General features: G+C 37.5%; 1 protein-coding gene across 12 annotated transcripts in view; it reads left to right on the top strand.

Annotated features, from left to right (window-relative positions):
* LRRC49 (leucine rich repeat containing 49) overlaps positions 1–20,566 on the top strand; it is a 232,163-nt gene that overhangs the window by 57,635 nt on the left and 153,962 nt on the right. For 11 of the 12 annotated variants that reach the window (XR_008992662.1, XM_036907846.2, XM_057488936.1 and 8 more), the window contains one exon: positions 19,754–19,815. Coding sequence is in view for 11 of the 12 variants with exons in the window: in XM_036907846.2 (XP_036763741.2) it covers positions 19,754–19,815 (62 nt within the window). In the remaining variant the exon portion in view is untranslated. Of the gene's footprint in view, positions 1–19,557; positions 19,647–19,753; positions 19,816–20,566 lie in introns of those variants that run through there. The other variant, XM_057488941.1, reaches the window with a different exon arrangement.

The raw sequence follows: 20,566 nt of genomic DNA on the forward strand, positions 1-20,566 counted from the left end.
TAATACAACTAATTGTAAAAGAGCAACAGGAAAGAGGCTGCACCAGACCTCATACACTTGGAGAACAGAGCAGATCTCATGAAACAGGGTAACATACCAAAGCAGTGACCTGGTGGGACCCAAGCCCTTTCCCCTCCACCCTCCCAGCTTACTGGTGGGAGGAAGAGAAATGGAGCAGGGAGTGAGTGGAAGCCAAAGACTGCTGAACCCCAGTCGTAGAGACCTGCTTTGGGAGCACAGACCTACATTGGATAGTGCTCTGGAGATTGGTGGGGTTGGGGAGCTAAGACAGGTGGAATACTTGGAGAGACTGAGATCCAGCAGTTTGTCAAGGAAAGGGATCCACAGCTGGCCAACCTGGTACAAAGGAAGGGCGGGCGGTCTGAGAGGCTTCTTAGCAGCAAGAGGGTTGTAGAAGGGGTGGGGTCTGCACGGAGCTTGCTGTTTGGGGGAAGGGATAGGTTGACAGGGTTGTCTGGGTGCGCTGTGCCCAATAGGTTGGGAACCTTAGGAAGCTTCAGGCACTCCATCCCTCTGGCTAGTTGCTCAGCTCCAAGGCCCTCCACTGTGATACGCAGCCTGATGCACCTTCCTCCTGGCCTGCTGGCACCAGCACACAAACCTGCAGTCTCTGCCCTGGTGTCAGGCCAGCCAGAGAGAGGCCCTGCCTACCGCAGCTACAGATGCAAAACGCAGAGTCTTACACCGGTGTGCTCAGCCCACTGGTTCTGAAAGTGGAGACAGGCACTGCAGCTGGGAGGCAGGCAACAGCTCTTTCCACCCCCCAGGCACCAGCATTGCTCCTCTGCAACCCCCAACATAACTCCAGGGGCTGAGCAGCACCAGAGACTAAAGCTTCTGGACACTAGAGGGCGCCAAGTACAAAAATGAAACATCAAAGGAACCTTGTTCAAATAAAAATCTCAGAAACACTAGAAAGGACCACATGAAACTGAAGTCACCAATCTTCCTGAAAGAGAGTTCAAAATAAAAATAAACATGCTCATGGAGGTACAGAAAAATATTCAAGAACTCAGGGCCAAATTTAGGACAGAGACTCAATCATTAAGAAATTACATATCTGAAATTAAACATAAAATGGAGGGATTTAGAAGCATATTAGATGTAGGAGAAGAGAGGGTAAATGCAATAGCAATAAGGGAAGAGTAATACAAAGAAGCTGAGGCACAGAGAAAAAAGGATCTCTAAGAATGAAAGAATATTGAGAGAACTGTTGGACCAATCCAAATGGAACAATATTCACATTATAGGGGTACCAGAAGAAGAAGAAGAAGAGAGAGAAAGGGATAGAAAGTGTCTTTGAAGAGGTAAATGCTGAAAACTTCCCCAGTCTGGGGAAAGAGATAGTCTCTCAGGCCATGAAGATGCACAGATCTCCCAACAAAAGGGACCCAAGGAAGACAACACCAAGACATATAGTAATAAAATTGGCAAAGATCAAGGATAAGGACAGACTACTAAAAGCAGCCAGAGATAGAAACAAGATCACATACAAAGGAAAGCCCATCAGGCTATCATCAGACTTCTCAGCAGAAACCTTACAGACCAGAAGGGAGTGGCATGATATATTTAATGCAATGAAGCACAAGGCCCTTGAACCAAGAATACTTTATCTGGCAAGATAATCATTTAAATTTGAAGGAGGGATTAAACAGTTTCCAGATAAGCAAAAGCTGAGAGAATTTACCTCCCACAAACCATCTCTATAGTGTATTTTGTAGGGACTGCTATAGACGGAAGTGTTCCTAAGGTTTAATAGCTGCCACCAGTGGTAATAAAACCACAGTAAAGAAAGTAGAACAGCTAATTACTAAGCAAATGCAAAATCAAATCAACTCTCCCCAATGTCAATCAAGGGATAGACAAAGAGTACAGAATATGATACCTAATATATAAAGAATGGAAGAAGAAGAAAAAGAAGGACAAAAAAGAATCTTCAGGTTGTCCTTATAATAGCATACTGAGTTAAATTAGACTGTTAGATATTAAGGGAATTACCCTTGAACCTTTGGTTACCACGAATCTAAACCCTGCAATGTCAATAAGTACATACTAATCAATAATCACCATAAATGTAAATGGTCCGAATGCACCAAGGAAAAGACATAGTCACTGAATGGATAAAAAAACAAGACCTGTATATAGGCCACCTACAAGAGACTCACTTCAAACCACAAGACATACACAGACTTAAGTAAAGGGATGCAGAAAGATATTTCATGCAACTAACAGGGAGAAAAAAGCAAGAGTTGCGGTACTTGCATCAGACAAAATAGACTTCAAAACAAAGAAAGTAACAAGACACAAAAAAAGACATTACATAATGATAAAGGGGTCAGTCCACCAGGAGGATATAACCATTATAAATATCTATGCACCCAACACCAACATATGTGAAACAAATACTAACAGAATTAAAGGGGGAAATAGAATTCACCGCATTTATTTTAGGAGACTTCAACACACCACTCATTCCAAAGCACAGGTAAACCAGATAGAATATAAGTAAGGAGACAGAGGCACTGAACAACGTATTAGAACAAATGGACCTAATGGATATCTACAGAACACTCCATCCAAAAGTAACAGAATACACATTCTTCTCAAGTGCACATGGAACATTTTAAAGAATAGATCATATATGAGGCCACAAATAGAGCCTCAGTAAATTAAAAATGATTGAATTTGTACCAACCAGCTTTTCAGAAAACAGAGATATGAAACTAGAAATAAATTACACAAAGAAAGTGAAAAAGCCCACAAACACATGGAAGCTTAAGAACATGCTCCTAAATAATCAATGGATCAATGACCAAATAAAAGCAGAGATCAAGCAATATATGGAGACAAATGACAAGACTTCATCACCACAAAATCTGTGGGATACAGCAAAGGCTGTGCTAAAAGGGAAGTATATTGCAATACAGGCCTATGTAAGGAAAGAAGAAGAATCCCATATGGACCATCAAAACTCATGATTAACAAAGCTAAAAAAAGAACAACAAATGAAGTTCAAAGTCAGTAGAAGGAGGAACATAATAAAGATTAGAGCAGAAATAAATAAAATTGAGAAGAATAATACAATAGCAAGAATCAATGAAAGCAGGAGCTGGTTCTTCAAGAAAATAAACAAAATAGATAAATGCCAAGACCAACTTATCAAGAAAAAAGAGTCTATACACATAAACATAAACAGAAATGAAAAAGGAATAATCACTACTGACAACACAGAAATACAAAGAATTATGAAGGAATACTACAAAAATTTACATGCTAACAAACTGGATAACCTAGAAGTAATGACAACTTCCTAGAAAAATACAACCTTCCAAGGCTGACAAAGGAAGAAACAGAAAATCTGAATAGACCAATGACCAGCAAGGAATTGAATCAGTAATAAAAAAACTGCCTAAGAACAAATCCTGGGACCAGATGGTTTCACTGCTAAATTTTATGAAACATTTAGTGAAGACATAATACCCATCCTCTTAAAAGTTTTCCAAAAAGTAGAAGAGGGTATACTCCCAATCTCATTCTCCGAAGCCAGCATCACTCTAATATGAAAACCAGGCAAAGACACCACAAAAAAGAAAATGACATCAATATCCCTGATGAACATAGGTGCAAAAATACTCAGCAAATTATTAGCAAACTGAATTCAAAAATACATAAAAATGATCACCCATTTTGATAAAGTAGGATTTATTCCAGGGATGCAATGATGGTACAAAATTCAACAATCCATCAACATCATCCACCACATCAACAAAAAGAAGGACAAAAACCACATGATCATCTCCATAGATGCTGAAAAAGCATACGGCAAAATTCAACATCCATTCATGATAAAAACTCTCAACAAAATGGGTATAGAGGGCAAGTACCTCAACATAATACAGGCCATATATGACAAACCTACAGCCAACATTATACTTAACAGCGAGAAGCTGAAAGCTTTTCCCCAAGATCTGGTATAAGACAAGGATGTCCACTCTTCACACTTTTATTTAACATAGTTCTGGAGGTCCTAGCCACGGCAGTTAAAAAACACAAAGAAATAAAGGCATCCAGATAGGCAAAGAAGAGGTCAAACTATCCCTGCTTGCAGATGACATGATATTTTACATAAAAATCCCTAAGGAATCCACTCCAAAACTACTAGATCTAATATCTGAATTCAGGAATTTCGCAGGGTACAAAATTCATAAACAGAATAGTGTTTCATTCCTATACACTAACAACGAACTAGCAGAAAGAGAAATCAGGAAAACAATACCATTTACAGTTGCATCAAAAAGAATAAAATACCTAGGAATAAACCTAAGCAAAGAAATGAAAGACATATACCCTGAAAACTACAAGACAGGAGAGAAATTAAAGAAGATACCAATAAATGAAAATGCATCCTGTGGTCTTGAATATTATCAAAATGACCATCTTGCCTAAAGCAATTTACAGAGTCAATGCAATCCATATCACAATAACAACAGCGTTCTTCAACCAATTAGAGCAAATAGTTCTAAAATTCATATGAAACCACAAAAGACCCCAAATAGCCATAACAATCCCGAGAAGGAAGAATAAAGTGTGGGAGCATTATGCTCTCTGACTTCAAGCTCTACTACAAAGCCACAGTAATCAAGACAATTTGGTACTGGCACAAGAACAGACCCATAGACCAATGGAACACACTGCAGAGCCCAGATATAAACCCAAGTATATATGATCAATTAATATACAATAAAGGAGCCATGGATATACAATGGGGAAATGACAGTCTCTTCAACAACTGGTGTTGGCAAAACTGGACAACTATTTGCAAGAGAATGAAACTGGATTATTTTCTAACCCCATACACAAAAGTAAACTCAAAATGGATCAAAGACCTGAAGTAAGTCATGAAACCATAAAACTCTTAGAAGAAACATAGGCAAAAATCTCTTGAATAGAAACATGAGCAACTTTTTCCTGAACACATCTCCTTGGGCAAGGGAAACAGAAACAAATATGAACAAATAGGACTACATCATGCTAAAAAGCTTCTGTATAACAAAGGGCACCATCAGCAGCACAAAAAGTGATCCTACAGTTTGGGAGAATATATTTGTAAATAACATATCTGACAAGGGGTTAACATCCAAAATATATATAGAACTCACATGCCTCAGCACCCAAAAAGCTGATAACCCTCTTAAAAAATGGGCAGAGGAGCTGAACAGACAGTTCTCCTAAGAAGAAATTCAGATGACCAACAGGCACATGAAAAGATGCTCCACATCGCTAATCATCAGAGAAATGCAAATTAAAACCACAATGAGATATCACCTCACACCAGTTAGGATGGCCCCATCCAAAAGACAAACAACAGCAAATATTGGCAAGGATGTTGAGAAAGGGGAACCCTCCTACACTGCTGGTGGGAATGTGGACTGGTTCGACCATTGTGGAAAGCAGTATGGAGGTTCCTCCAAAAGCTAAAAATAGAAATACCATTTGACCCAGAAATTCCACTCCTAGGAATCCACCCTAAGAATGCAGGAGCCCAGTTTGAAAAAGACAGATGCACCCTTATATTTCTCACAGCAGTATTTACAATAGCCAAGAAATGGAAGCAACCTAAGTGTCCATCAGTAAATGAATGGATAAAGAAGATGTGGTACATACACACAATGGAATATTACTGAATTTTCTTCCTGGTCCATAGCTGGTGCCTTATCAGTCGGTCCTCATATGGTAGAGGAGGCTAGAGGTCTCTGCAGGATCTCTTCTATAAGTCACTTGACCCATTCATGAGGGCTCCACCTTATGACTTAAGCACCACTCAAGCGTGTCTGTGCCGTCATTTGTGGGAGTTAGGATTTCAACATATGGATTTTGGAGAAATACCAACATTCAGACTATAGTACCGGTGTTTCTTCACCTTTACAATATGAAAACATACAGAATGAATGTCAGTAGCTTGGAATAAAATCCTGCACACTTTTAGGAATACACCGTCGCCAGTATACTTGATGGCACAGAAGACAATATTGTGTTAAAAGCATGGACATTATTAGTTAATATAAGTGATTCAGAAGTTGAACTCTTTAAGTGTCAAGATTTTTCCTTTATATCTTCTTGAGGTATAGATTGCAGTAAAAAGGCATGTGTCTTAGCTGTACAGTCCAATCATTTTTTTATATGTATACTTTGATTTGACCACACCGTAGATAAGATAGCAAGTCCCCTTGTGCCCTTTCTAGTCAATGCCTTTCTCTGCTCTAGAGGTTATCTGACTTCTATCCCCATGAATTATTTTTGCCTGTTTCTGAACTTTTTATAAAGTATATATATAAAATGCATGTACTCTTTGTGTACAGCATCCTGTTTTGATATTCATCCATTTTGTGTGTATCAGTTTTTTTCAATTGCTGGATTATACTCATTGTCTAAATATAATACAATTTGCTTTTTCATTCTTCTGTTCACAGGCATCTTGGTTAATTCCAATTTTTGGCGCTTTCAGATAAAGCTGCTATGACAAATCTTGTAGTCTTTTATTTATGTATTTACTTTGCTGGACATATACATGTATTTCTTTTAGGCAAATGCATAGGACTGTCAGTACTAAGCTGTAAGTAGGTGAACTTCTAAATTTATTAGAAACTGCCAGTTTTACAAAATGATCATACCATTTTACACTTCCACCACCAATAAATGAGAGTTCTAATTGCTCACATCTTTACCAATGTTTGACATTGACTATAATTTTAGTGATTATGTGAATCTCATTGTGGTTTAAATTGCAATTCCTTGATTAATGATGCTGAGAATCTTTTTAAGTACTTATTGTCCATTCTGACATAACCTTTTGTGAAGTGTCAGTTCAATTCTTTTGCCCATTTAAAAATACTGAGTTGTTGATCTTTTTATTGTGAAGTTGTAGTATAGCTTATTTTCGATTCAGGCCTTTTTTTGATATATGTATTGAGTATATTTTCTGCATGGCTTGCCTTTTTGCTTGAAAATGTTTTTGATATGTAGAAACTTTAAATTTTAGTGAAGTTGAGCTTATAATTTGTTTTCTTTTATCATTAGTGCCTTTTTTGTCCTGTTCAAGACGTCTTTGCCTATCCCAGTATCACAAAAAGGTTCTCCTCTGTTTTCTTCCAGAAGGTTTGTAGTTTTACCTCTCACTTTAGGTCTGTGATCCATCTTTAATTAAATTTTGGTACAGTGTGCCATTCATGGTTCATTTTTCCCATATAGGGGTATCTATTTTCTACACAGCTTTTATTGAAAAAACCTTGCTTTTCCCATTGAATCAAATTGGTGTCATTGTTGAAAGTGAGACAAAATTAAATGAATCTTTTTCTGGACCTTCTATTCTGTTTCATCTATTTTGCCAAAAATACACTAACTACTATAACTTTATAATAATAAGAAATATTTTGGGAGGTCATTCAGTGAATTAATTTTGCTTAATTTTTATGCATAAGAATTATGTTTGCTTAAAAATATGGTTAAATCTAAAAGCAAGGAGATAAAAATTCTAAGTGATAGACTATGTTATTGGTTAATCATAAGTTTATTTTCACCAAATGTTATATAAATGTAAGATGGTACTTTAGACTTGATTAAATATGGCAATTTTATTAGCACACCTAATATTTGTGTTTCCTAAATCTGCAGATTCATATCTTTCATTAATTACGGGAACATATTGAGTCTTTAAATTTTCAAATATTACCTCCTCACATTTTTTCTTTCTACTTCTTAAACACCTATTAGGCATAGTCTGGACCTTCTCATTCTATGCTTTGTTTCTTAAAATTTCCATCATCTTATTTCTCTCTGCATTTTTTTTTTACTTCTATAGTGCTAATTCCAGTTTATTAACTCTCTCCTCAGTTTTGTCTAATCAGATTTTCAGTCCATCTATTGCATTTTTAATAGTAATCATAATATTTTGTTTCTAGAAGTTCTGTGTGGATTTTTTTCATAAATATCCAGATCTCTTTATAATATTGTATTTTTCTCATGTTTTTATCTTTTTATTTCTCTAATAATTTTAAACATAGATATTCCATAGTCTTTATCAAGTTATTATATTTTCTTAAGTTTTTGTCAGTTCTACATTTGCTGCCTGAAATTTATGCTGAGTCTTGTTCATGCTGTTTTTTTTTTTTTTATAGATTAGTAATTTGGGATAGTTTGAATGTTGTAAAGCCTGAGTTGAGTTAATATCTTTCCAGAGAGTTTTGCCAGGGGAGTTAGGGATACAAATGCCATGGACCATTTTTAAATTTTATTTTATGAGGAGTCTTGTTAGATCCTGCATGTGCTGTAAATTTGAACTACAAATTCAAGTGAGAAAAGACCTATGATTATGAAATTGAGGCTTTTTCTCTTTTTTCCTCATAGCTGTTAAATATAGCTCTCCTAGATTATAACTACTGGAAATTTCTATAATTAAGACTGCCTGTTCTGATTTTTAGTTCCCTTCAATTTTTTTCTTCATGGGAGATTATGACAGTGTGTAGGAGAAAAGAACACTGGAAAAGTACCTTACAGCTAGACTGACTGATATATATTGCCCTATACAGGGTAAAAACAAATATAAAAAGCAGATATGCATATTAATGCCTTTGCGTAACAGAGTCAGATAGTGGAGTATGTTTCATTGACATTTAAATGTATGATTAGTGTTGTTGATATGACGGCTTACACATATTATTCCTCATATAATATGTGTTTGTGTCACACAGTGATGACTGTAACAAGTAGTTATTTTGGGATTAATTTAATAACCTTTTTTATAAAAAGAAGCTTTTTGCATTTTTAAAAATTTATTCAATGCTTTGTTAATAAATCTGTTTCCAGTTCTCAAAGTAATCACTGCTATATATTTTTACTCTGCCTTTTTTTTTTATGAAAGAGTAGGTAACAAAATCAGAGTAGCTATGATTTTATTATAGTTGTCTTTGTCCCACTTGATGCAAACCACAGCCTCTGTCTCTTCACCCTTCTTCTTATTCTACTGAGGGAGGCAGCTCTAAAAATAGCTCCAGTAATAGATGTTCTCCACATGGTCAGATTGCTGAATCATGTAGTTCTCTGTAGAGTTTAGAAATATGGAAAAGAGTATCTGAGCAGAGTAGGACAAGCATGTTTCTCAAATGGCAAGTCATTATTCTTTTGAACAGTAAAGAATTGTAATGCAATAATCTTGTAGTAAGTAATTTTAAGTCTTTTTAAAAGGATTATATTTTGAAAATATATATAATGGTTTTAAATCTTACTTAAAAAAATGTTTCCAGTGTGATTCTCAGAATTGTGTTTTGTTAAATAAATATAATACATTTGAGGCTATGAGCAGATTAATAACAGGTGAAGTATAAATATTGCTCCATATGTAAATATTTTATTTTCTCTTCTTTTTGTCATCTTAGGTGTGTTAACATTATTGCTTGCTTGCAATAGCTTCTCTACCTGTGAAATAGTTGTATCTGGGAAAGAATTGTAGGGATAGTTTAATGCTTGACAATGCAATAAATATATTGACTTTTTAAAAAAGTTATGAGGATTTAGCTTTCGTATATTATCCTTAATCCCCCATTTCTCCTTCCCCATCATTCCAAAATAATTATATTTTTTGATAAGCAGATTGTCAAGTGCTTGCTCCCTCAAAATGTCACCAGAATAAACTGTTGATAAAGAAAAGATGAGATTATTACTTATTGTCAAGAAGAGCACACTACCTTGACATAATCTTAGTTATGTCCTCAAGGACAAAGGCAGGATATTCATTTTTGAGATTTCTGGGGGTCTTGCTTAAGGTGGGTCTTTAAGTGCAGAGGGTTGATTCAAATTGATGAATTTATGGTATAACAGATTAGGATTGTCTGGCATAGCAAGACTAGCTTTGCAAAGTGAATGTTGGACCATGATATTAAATTTTTGTTTTCCTTGGCACTAGTAACTATCCCATTTTCTCCATTAATTGAGGATTCTATTTAATTCTACCATTAATAAATATCCAAACTTCCCAGCAGAACTCTTCTCTGTACAGGCAAATGTTTCATTTTTCTCCCCTTGGGGGTTCCCCTTCTAGAGCTCCATGTCCTCTGACTCTGATGTAGACTGGTTGCTTCTAAGCTTGCTTTAGAGATGTCATCCTTGGATTTCTCTTTGCCTTTTTCTGATGGTGAATTCACTTCCTGGATCTCATGTATCTCCATCTTTAGTTTGCTTTCTCCTTAGAGCCATATTCTAGTAGCTTTCAACAAGTTTTTTTTCTGTAAATAACTCACACAGTAATTGATATACGTGTTTTCTTTTTGTCTATTTAAATGCTAGAAATTTATTACAAAGTATATTTCAGAATGGCTAGAAAATTAAAGTAAGTTATCATTTTCTTACAGAAATGAAATTTGGAACAATGAAAATGATTGTGGGTAGTTATTTTGCTTTTCATACATCCTGGAAAGGCTGTCTATTTAAGTGGTTATAGAGCTATGTATAGTTGAATTCTGATTTTTAGTTTTTCAATTTGTTGTGAATATATTTTTTTAAATAAAGTATCATTGATATACAATCTTATGAAGGTTTCACATGAACAACATTGTGGTTTCAACATTCACCCATATTATCAAATTCTCAATCCCCCATTGGAATCATTGCCTACCAGCGTAGTAAGATGCTCTAGAGTCATTACTTGTCTTCTCTGTGCTGTGCATACCTGTTCTCCACAAGCAGCTGGGATCTCCATCTCTCCAAGCATTCCTCCTGTCTGCTTTCTAACCCCACTGATCTCCAGAGCACCATGTAATTGTGGGTTCATGCTCCAGGAGCAGATCTCTAGGGCTGGGCATTCAGTATTTCTGGGCTTCTACTCCCTCCCCACTCTGTTTCTTTTCCTCCCACTGTGGGCTAAGGTGGGGGTCCTACCAGATCATGGCTTTTCTGTGAGGTCTTCTGTTTTCCCCAGATGTAGGCAGTCTGTTCTGCAGTCTTCATGATGCTTTTTCAGGATTAGTTGTATTTGCTGTATTTTCATGTTTTATGTGATTTTGGGGAGGAGGTTTCTGCCTCACTTCACATGCCATCATCTTCCTCCCCCCTCCCTCGTGAATATTTTTTATAGATCTATTAGGTAATGACATTTAATGATTTTTAAAATTTGATAAAGACTTCTGGTGAAATTCTGTTTCATAAGTGAAGAGAAATACAAACCATATTTAAATCAAATGAACTTTAAAAAGCCTTTTCTCACAAATTATAGCCTGATGTAATTTGTGTGTGTATTTTAATAGCAAAAAAGTATTTCTTAAAAGGTGTCTGCAGTCACTGAAGGTGGTAGGGATGAACTCAAAGAGACAAATGTATTTTTTTAAGATGCCTTGATTCAAAGGAGATCCAGGCCTCAGTTTCTCCCAGTTAGATGTCAGCAAAGAATGCTTGTGCCCAGAATCTCAGGTAGATTCTAGGAATGATTTGGAAGAAGAGATTCTCCAGGGGACAGAAAGGACTTTTAATTTGCCTGTGATTCACTCCTTCTAGAGAGAGACCATATAGATAGCAAGCTACTAAATCTTTGGAAAGTAGGGCCCTGGAATGAAATGAACCCTACTACTAGTCCTTCAATTATCCAGTTCACTCCCCTGTCATTTCTGGCAATATCACAGAGAGGTAGCTGGTAGAGATGATTCAAGAAGTTGCCAACACTGTTATCCAGTGAGGAGAATTTGGCTGTCTTCCTGTTTTCTGCAGACTTATTCCTTGAGCATGGTTGAAAACTCTAAAAATCATCACTTCACATCTATGGAATAGGATTATCAGGGGTGGGACAGAGAATGGTAATGCCAAATGAATGGTATACACAGCCAGTGTTTTAGTCACCAGCAATTGTATTTGTTTTACAGTTCAGGATCACAGGGGTTGAGAGAAGGTTGGAGAATGGTACCAAGGAAAGCTGCATGGGAGAAATGGAAAGCTACAAGTCAGATTCACTTCAACTATTCTGTCTCAAAATTTGAAGAGATATAGCTCTGCCACAATTCTATTACTTTTATAACTTCTTTGTATAACAAGCTCTTAAAAATAAATAAATGAGGAGGAGGAGCCAAGATGACAGCGTGAGTAGTTCAGCAGAAATCTCCTCCCAAAAACATATATATTTTTGAAAATACAACAAATATATAACTATTCCTAAAAGAGAGACCAGTTGATACAGTACAACAGCCTGGCTACATCTACATATGTGAGAACTCAGCATCTCACGAAGCGGGTAATATACAAGCCATGGTCCAGCAGGACCTGAGTGCCCCCACCACCCCAGCACCCCAGAGGGAAGAAAGGAGTCGGAGCAAGGAGGGAGTGAAAGCCCAGGACTGCTAAACAACCAGCTCTACTAATCCACACTGGGAGCGCAGACACGTAGTGCACAGTGTATTGGATATTAGAGAAACGTAAAAGCAAAACCTGTGAGCGGGTCCGCACAAATGGCTCCCCTGGGACAAAAGAAAAGCGAGTGCTTTTTGAAAGTCTTAAAGGAACAGGGATGTCACAGCTGGATGAAATCATCCCAGCACACTCAGCCCTGCAGATGGGAATCCCGGGGAACTCTAGGCAACCTAATCCCCTGGGCAGCAGTGCAGCTCTGAAGCTACTCACAGCAATAAGCAGCCTGCCAGTCATTCTCCCAGCTGGCACGGACACCAACACGCTGGCCCAGTAGCGGGAGAGTGGCTGCGCATGCCCACAGTGGGGAGCGGTCACACGTGCCGGTGGCGGAGGCATCAGAGGGTCATGGGAGCGGACCGCATTAGCCCACGGCAGCAGCAGCAGAGTGGCCCGGGAGCAGCTGGGCCCCAGTCAGCCACCCAGAATCTCCTGCTGGCACACAGCCATGCAGGACAGACCCAAAGGCCACCACCAGTGCACAGGTGCCTGGCAGGGGTGCCGCTCTCTCAGGATAGCACACCCAGCATGCCTACCACTCCCCGCAGAGCTCTGCACTACCCTGACGGAGACCCTGCCTACAGCAGCTTAGGGGATTAACCCAGAGGCTGCTCCAGGACAGCGGGTAACCAACACAGGCAGCAGAGAGGGGCAAGGTGACCAACAAGCAGGAAAGGACTTTGTTCTCCCAGCTGACACATGTGCTACCTGCCTACAGTTATCTCTACCACCATGAAAAGGCAGAAGAATTTGGTCCAGTCCAGGATTACCCAGACAACCCCCAAGAGAGGGCCTGTGGACATAGACTTAACCAATCTCCCTGAAAAAGAATTGAAAATAAAGGTCATAACCATGCTGATAGATCTGCAGAGAAATATGCAAGAGTTAAAAGATAAAGTTGGAAGGGAGAATACAGAAATAAAACAACCTCTGGAAGGACTTAAGAGCAGACTGGATGAGGTGCAAGAGTCCATTAATGGAATAGAAATCAGAGAACAGGAATACAGAGAAGCTGAGGCACAGAGAGATAAAAGGAACTCCAGGAATGAAAGAAAACTAAGAGAACTGTGTGACCAATCCAAATGGAACAATATTCGCATTATAGGGGTACAAGAAGAAGAAGGAGAAAGAGAAAAATGGATAGAAAGTGTCTTTGAAGAAATAATTGCTGAAAAGTTCCTCAAACTGGGGGAAGAAATACTCTCTCAGACGATGGAATCCCACAGAACTCCCAACACAAGGGACCCAAGGAGGACAACTCCAAGATACATAATAATTAAAATGGCAAAGATCAAGGACAAGGACAGAGTTTTAAAGGCAGCCAGAGAGAGAAAAAAGGTCAACTACAAAGGAAAACCCATCAGGCTATCATCAGACTTCTCAGCAGAAACCTTACAGGCCAGAAGAGAATGGCATGATATATTTAATGCAATGAAACAGAAGGCCCTTGAACCAAGAATACTGTATCCAGCATGATTATCATTTAAATATGAAGGAGGGATTAAACAATGCCAGACAAGCAAAAGTTGAGGGAATTTGCCTCCCACAAACCACCTCTACAGAGTATCTTAGAGGGACTGCTCTAGATGGAAGCACTCCTAAGGCTAAGTAGATGTCACCAGAGAAAATGAAATTACAGCAAAGAAAGAAGATCAACCAAATACTAACTAAAGGCAAAAAATAAAATCAACTACCCACAAAGGCAGTCAAAGAAACACAAAAGAGTACAGAATAAAACACCTAACATATAAAGAATGGAGGAGGAAGAATAAGAAGGGAGAGAAATAAAGAATCATCAGATTTTGCTTATAGTAGCTCAATAAGAGAGTTAAGTTAGACAGTTAGATAGTAAAGAAGATAACCTTGAACCTTTAGTAACCTCAAATCTAAAGCCTGCATTGGCAATAAGTACATATCTTTCAATAATCACCCTAAATGTAAACGGACTGAAAGCACAAATTAAAAGACACAGAGTAATAGAATGGATGAAAAAGCAAGACCCATCTATATGCTGCTTATAAGACACTCAAGTCAAACCCAAAGACATAAACAGACTAAAACTCAAGGGATGGAAAATGATATTTCATGCAAACAACAGGGAGAAAAGAGCAGGTGTTGCAGTACTGGTATCAGACAAAATAGACTTCAAAACAAAGAAAGTAACAAGAGATAAAGAAGGACATTACATAATGATAAAAGCGTCAGTCCAACAAGAGGATATAACCATTATAAATATCTGTGCACCCAATACAGGAGCACCATCATATGTGAAACAAATACTAACAGAATTAACGGAGGAAATGGAATGCAATGCATTCATTCTAGGAGACTTCAACACACCATTCACTCCAAAGGACAGATCCACCAGACAGGAAATAAGTAAGGACATAGTGGCACTGAACAACACATTAGAACAGATGGACCTAACAGACATCTACAGAACACTACACCCAAAAGCAGCAGGATACACATTCTTCTCAAGTGCACATGGAACATTTTCCAGAATAGACCACATACTAGGCCACAAAAAGAGCCTCAGTAAATTAAAAAAGATTGAAATTCTACCAGTCAACTTCTCATACCACAAAGGCATAAAACTAGAAATAAATTGTACAAAGAAAACAAAATGGCTCACAAACACATGGAAGCTTAACAACATGCTCCAAAATAATCAATGGATCAATAACCAAATTAAAATAGAGATCAATCAATATATGGAGACAAATGACACCAACAGCATAAAGCCCCAACTTCTGTGGGACGCAGGGAAGGCAGTTCTAAGAGGAAAGTATATAGCAATCCAGGCCTATCTAAAGAAGGAAGAACATTCCCAAATGAATACTCTATAAAGTCACAATTATTGAAACTGGAAAAAGAACAAATAAGGCCCAAAGTCAGCAGAAGGAGGGACATAATAAAGATCAGAGAAGAAATAAATAAAATTGAGAACAATAAAATAATAGAAAAAAATCAATGAAACCAAGAGTTCGTTCTTTATTTTTTATTTTTTATTTTTTGGTTCTTTTAAAAAATTGAAAAAATAGATAAACCCCTAGCCAGACTTATTAAGAGAGAAAGAGAGTCAACAAACATCAACATAATGAGAAGTAAGGAAGAAAAAGTCATGACAGACCCCACAGAAATACAAAGAATTATTAGAGAATACTATGAAAATCTATATGCTAACAAGCTGGAAAACCTATAAGAAATGGATAACTTCCTAGAAAAATACAACCTTCCAAGACTAACCAAGGAAGAAACAGAAAATCTAAACCAAACAGAAAAAGACCAATTTACAGAAAAGAAATTGAATTGGTAATCAAAAAACTACCCAGGAACAAAACCCCTGGGCCAGATGGATTCACCACAGAATTTTATCAGACATACAGAGAAGACATAACACCTATTCTCCTTAAAGTTTTTCAAAAAAAGAAGAGGAGGGAATACTTCCAAACTCATTCTATGAAGCCAGCATCACTCTAATACCAAAGCCAGGCAAATACCCCACGGAAAAAGAAAATTACAGACCAATATCCTGATGAACATAGATGCAAAAATACTCAACAAAATATTAGCAAACCAAATTCAAAAATACATCAAGAGGATCATACACCATGATCGAGTGGGATTCCTCTCAGGGATGCAAGGATGGTACAACATTCGAAAGTCCATCAACATCATCCACCACATCAACAAAAAGAAGGACAGAAACCACATGGTCATTTCCATAGATGCTGAAAAAGCATTCAACAAAATTCAACATCCATTCATGATAAAAACTCTCAACAGAATGGGTATAGAGGGCAAGTACTTCAACATAATAAAGGCCATATATGACAAACCCACAGCCAACATTATACTTAACAGCAAGAAGCTAAAAGCTTTTCCTTTAAGATCGGGAACAAGACAGGGATGCTGACTCTCCCCACTGTTTTTCAATATAGTACTGGAGGTCCTCGCCATGGCAATCAGACAAAACAAAGAAATACAAATCATCCAGATTGGTAAAGAGGAAGTGAAACTGTCACTATTTGCAGATGACATGATACTATACATAAAAACCCATAAAGACTCCATTCCAAAACTACTAGAACTAATATATGAATTCAGCAAAGTTGCAGGATACAAAATTAATACACAGAAATCTGTGGCTTTCCTATACACTAAGGATGAATTAACAGAAAGCGAAATCAGGAAAACAATTCCATCCACAATTGCATCAAAAAGAATAAAATACCTAGGAATAAACCTTACCAAGGAAGTGAAAGACCTATACCCTGAAATTGCAGCACTATCTACTCTTAAGAGAAATTAAAGAGGACACTAACAAATGGAAACTCATCCCATGCTCGTGGCTAGGAAGAATTAATATTAATATTGTCAAAATGGCCATCCTGCCTAAAGCAATCTACAGATTCAATGCAATCCCTATCAAAATACCAACAGCATTCTTCAATGAACTGGAACAAATAGTTCTAAAATTCATATGGAACCACAAAAGACCCCGAATAGCCAAAGCAATCCTGAGAAGGAAGAATAAAGCAGGGGGCATCTCGCTTCCCAACTTCAAGCTCTACTTCAAAGTGACAGTAATCAAGACAATTTGGTACTGGCACAAGAACAGAGCCACAGACCAGTGTAACAGAATAGAGAGTCCAGATATTAACGCAAACATGTATGGTCAATTAATGTATCATAAAGGAGCCTTGGATATACAATGGGGAAATGACAGCCTCTTCAACAGGTGGTGTTGGCAAAACTGGACGGGTACATGTAAGAGAATGAAACTGGATCATTGTCTAACCCCATACACAAAAGTAAATTTGAAATGGATCAAAGACCTGAATGTAAATCATGAAACCATAAAACTCTTAGAAAAAAACATAGGCAAAAATCTCTTGGACATAAACATGAGTGACTTCTTCATGAACATATCTCCCCGGGCAAGAAAACAAAAGCAAAAATGAACACGTGGGACTACATCAAGCTGAAAAGCTTCTGTACAGCAAAGTACACCACCAATAGAACAAAAAGGCATCCTACAGTATGGGAGAATATATTCGTAAATGACAGATCCGATAAAGGGTTGACATCCAAAATATATAAACAGCTCACGCACCTCAAGAAACAAAAAGCAAACAATCCAATTAAAAAATGGGCAGAGGACCTGAACAGACAGTTCTCCAAAGAAGAAATTCAGATGACCAACAGACACATGAAAAGATTCTCCATGTCACTAGTCATCAGAGAAATGCAAAGTAAAACCGCAATGAGATATCACCTCACACCAGTAAGGATGGCCACCATCCAAAAGACAAACAACAACAAATGTTGGCAAGGTTGTGGAGAAACGGGAACCCTCCTACACTGCTGGTGGGAATGTAAACTAGTTCAACCATTGTGGAAACCATTACAGAAGTTCCTCAAAAAGCTCAAAATAGAAATACCTTTAGACCCAGGAATTCCACTTCTTGGAATTTACCCTAAGAATGCAGCAGCCCAGTTTGAAAAGACATATGCACCCTTGTGTTTATTGCAGCACTATCTACAATAGCCAAGAAATGGAAGCAACTAAGTGTCCATCAGTAGATGAATGGATAAAGAAGATGTGGTACATATACACAATGGAATATTATTCAGCCATAAGAAGAAGACAAATCCTACCATTTGCAACAACGTGGATGGAGCTAGAGGGTATTATGCTCAGTGAAATAAGCCAGGTAGTGAAAGACATGTACCAAATGATTTCACTCATCTGTGGAGTATAAGAACAAAGAAAAAACTGAAGGAGCAAAACAGCAGCCGACCCACAGAACCCAAGAATGGACTAACAGTTACCAAAGAGGAAGAGACTGGGGAGGATGGGTGGGAAGGGAGGGATAACGGGGGGAAAAAGAAAGGGGGCATTACGATTAGCATGTATAATGTGGGTGGGGCTCGGGGAGGGCTGTGCAACACAGAGAAGACAAGTAGTGATTCTACAGCATCTTACTATGCTGATGGACAGTGAGTGTAATGGGGTTTGTGGGCGGGACTTGGTGATGTGGGGAGTGTAGTAAAGATAATGTTCCTCATGTTATTGTAGATTAATTATACCAAAAACAAACAAACAAGCAAACAAATAAATAAGTCATTTTTGGGAAAGCTGGGTCCTTTTGTAATTGTAGTGCACTTGCCTGCATTCTTACTGGGTTCTTGGAAGTGGTAGTTCTAAAGGGGAGGAAGAAAACGTGGGAGGGAGGAAGATGATGACTTACTAAACAGCAAAACAAGTTTTGATTTGGATTTAAATATTGGTCACAATACTAGTAAAATGTATATACTTATATTAGCATTAATTATCTTATATAACTAGGAATTATTATAAATTATGTTGTCCTTAAAAATAAAAAACATTTTATATGAGAAGTGCCAGTGTATAGAATGTTAACGAGCAGCGCACTGGAAGTCAGAATAACTGGAATGTCATCCTCTCTCAGTGGCTAGGACATTATGTGATCCCGGGTCACCTTCCCAGCCTGCTCCTCCCCTGCTCCTGCTACAACCTCATGCGAACAATGTTCCCTTTTTCTCATGTGAACAGTGAGGTAGTAGACTAGATAATTACTAAGCTTCCTCTTAAGATTCTGTTACTTCAATATATGTCATACTTTCCAGAAGGTTTGTGTATTTTCACTTAATGAAATTAAGTAGCTTTGTATTTATTTGTGATTTTAAAAATGACTGAGCCAAAACATTTAAACAGCAGTGGTTTGGTTGCTTGACACCAAGTCTGCTTTTGGGTTTATGGAGGAATTAGCAATGTACTGGTTCACTTGTAATTGAGGGTAGATTCCCAAGGGTTTGATAATAGGGAGGTAAATAGCTTTGAAATTCTCGGGACTCTAGAAAGCTAATTGCAGAAATTTAAAATTTAAAGCATTTGAATGGCTTCCTTTTAAAAGTGATTTTCACCAAAGGTTTGTCATACTATATTTGTGCTACAGTTGAAACGCTGAAGTAGCATTTTGGCTTCTTTCCCAAAAGCACGCTGGAGGCTAGCAGCAGCATTCCTCCCTGTTCTCTTCAGTGCTTTTTACCTTGAGAGTGGTGCAGCCTCTTCTGCGGATGTAGTGAAACCCTCCCATTTAATCTGCAGTGAAGAATGGAGCTCTATGTCCAGTAGAAATCAGTGGTCTAGCAAGGTTGTAGTAAATAGAAATGACTATATATTTCAACATCTGAGCAAGAAAACATTTATAATATTTTTTTTCTTTCAGTTGATAAATTTTTGCTTTCTGTTTCCTTCCAGAGAGATGTGGATAATTTGCCCTGCCTCCAACGTCTGTTTCTCAGCTTCAACAATATATCTACGTAAGTGGAAACTCCCAACTTGTCTTTTATTAATAACTTGATTGTTTGAGTTTGAGTGCTTTAAATCAAGGTTGTAAGTATCTTGTATAATTTTATTGATGTATAAGGTTTTAAATTGGAAAGTGACAATGTTCTTTGTAGAAAAAGAAATCTCTGGTGTGTATTAGTGCCTCTAATACTAAAATGATGAAATTAGTATAGCATGTGCTTATTTTACTCTATTTTAGAATTGCTCTTTTATAAAATGTGTATGTGGAAATTTCAACATGTATTTTGCTTGCCATATAGTTTGCCTGACAACATATATTTTGTTTGACACTGCACTAGCCAATGGATTAGAATTTCTTTCATAAATTACCATCTATAATCTGTATAGCTACTAAGTTGAGGATTTGTTTCCTCAACTTAAATTTTATGTAGCAGTCTATATTTGTCACTGAGCCACTTGCTAGTTAGGCCATAACTTCTTACTTGGTATCCCTACTTAGAACTAATACTGCTAAGAGACTGTATATTAGGCTATATAAACGTATGAATTTTGTTTTCTGAAGATTTGAAGCTTATTATCCTATATATTGTGATGGTGTCTCATTCAGTGTCACTGTGGAAGCTTTCACAGTGGGAGCTGAAAGAGGCAGACTTTTCAAAGCAAAAGGACCCCTATTCCTTCCCTAATTCTTTCCTTCCTCTTGCCACTTAGTTTGAACTATGCTTTATAATTTTATATTTCGTTTATATTATATTCTTACCC

This window comes from Manis pentadactyla, chromosome 11 (genome assembly GCF_030020395.1).
Source record: "Manis pentadactyla isolate mManPen7 chromosome 11, mManPen7.hap1, whole genome shotgun sequence".
Lineage (NCBI taxonomy): Eukaryota > Metazoa > Chordata > Mammalia > Pholidota > Manidae > Manis > Manis pentadactyla.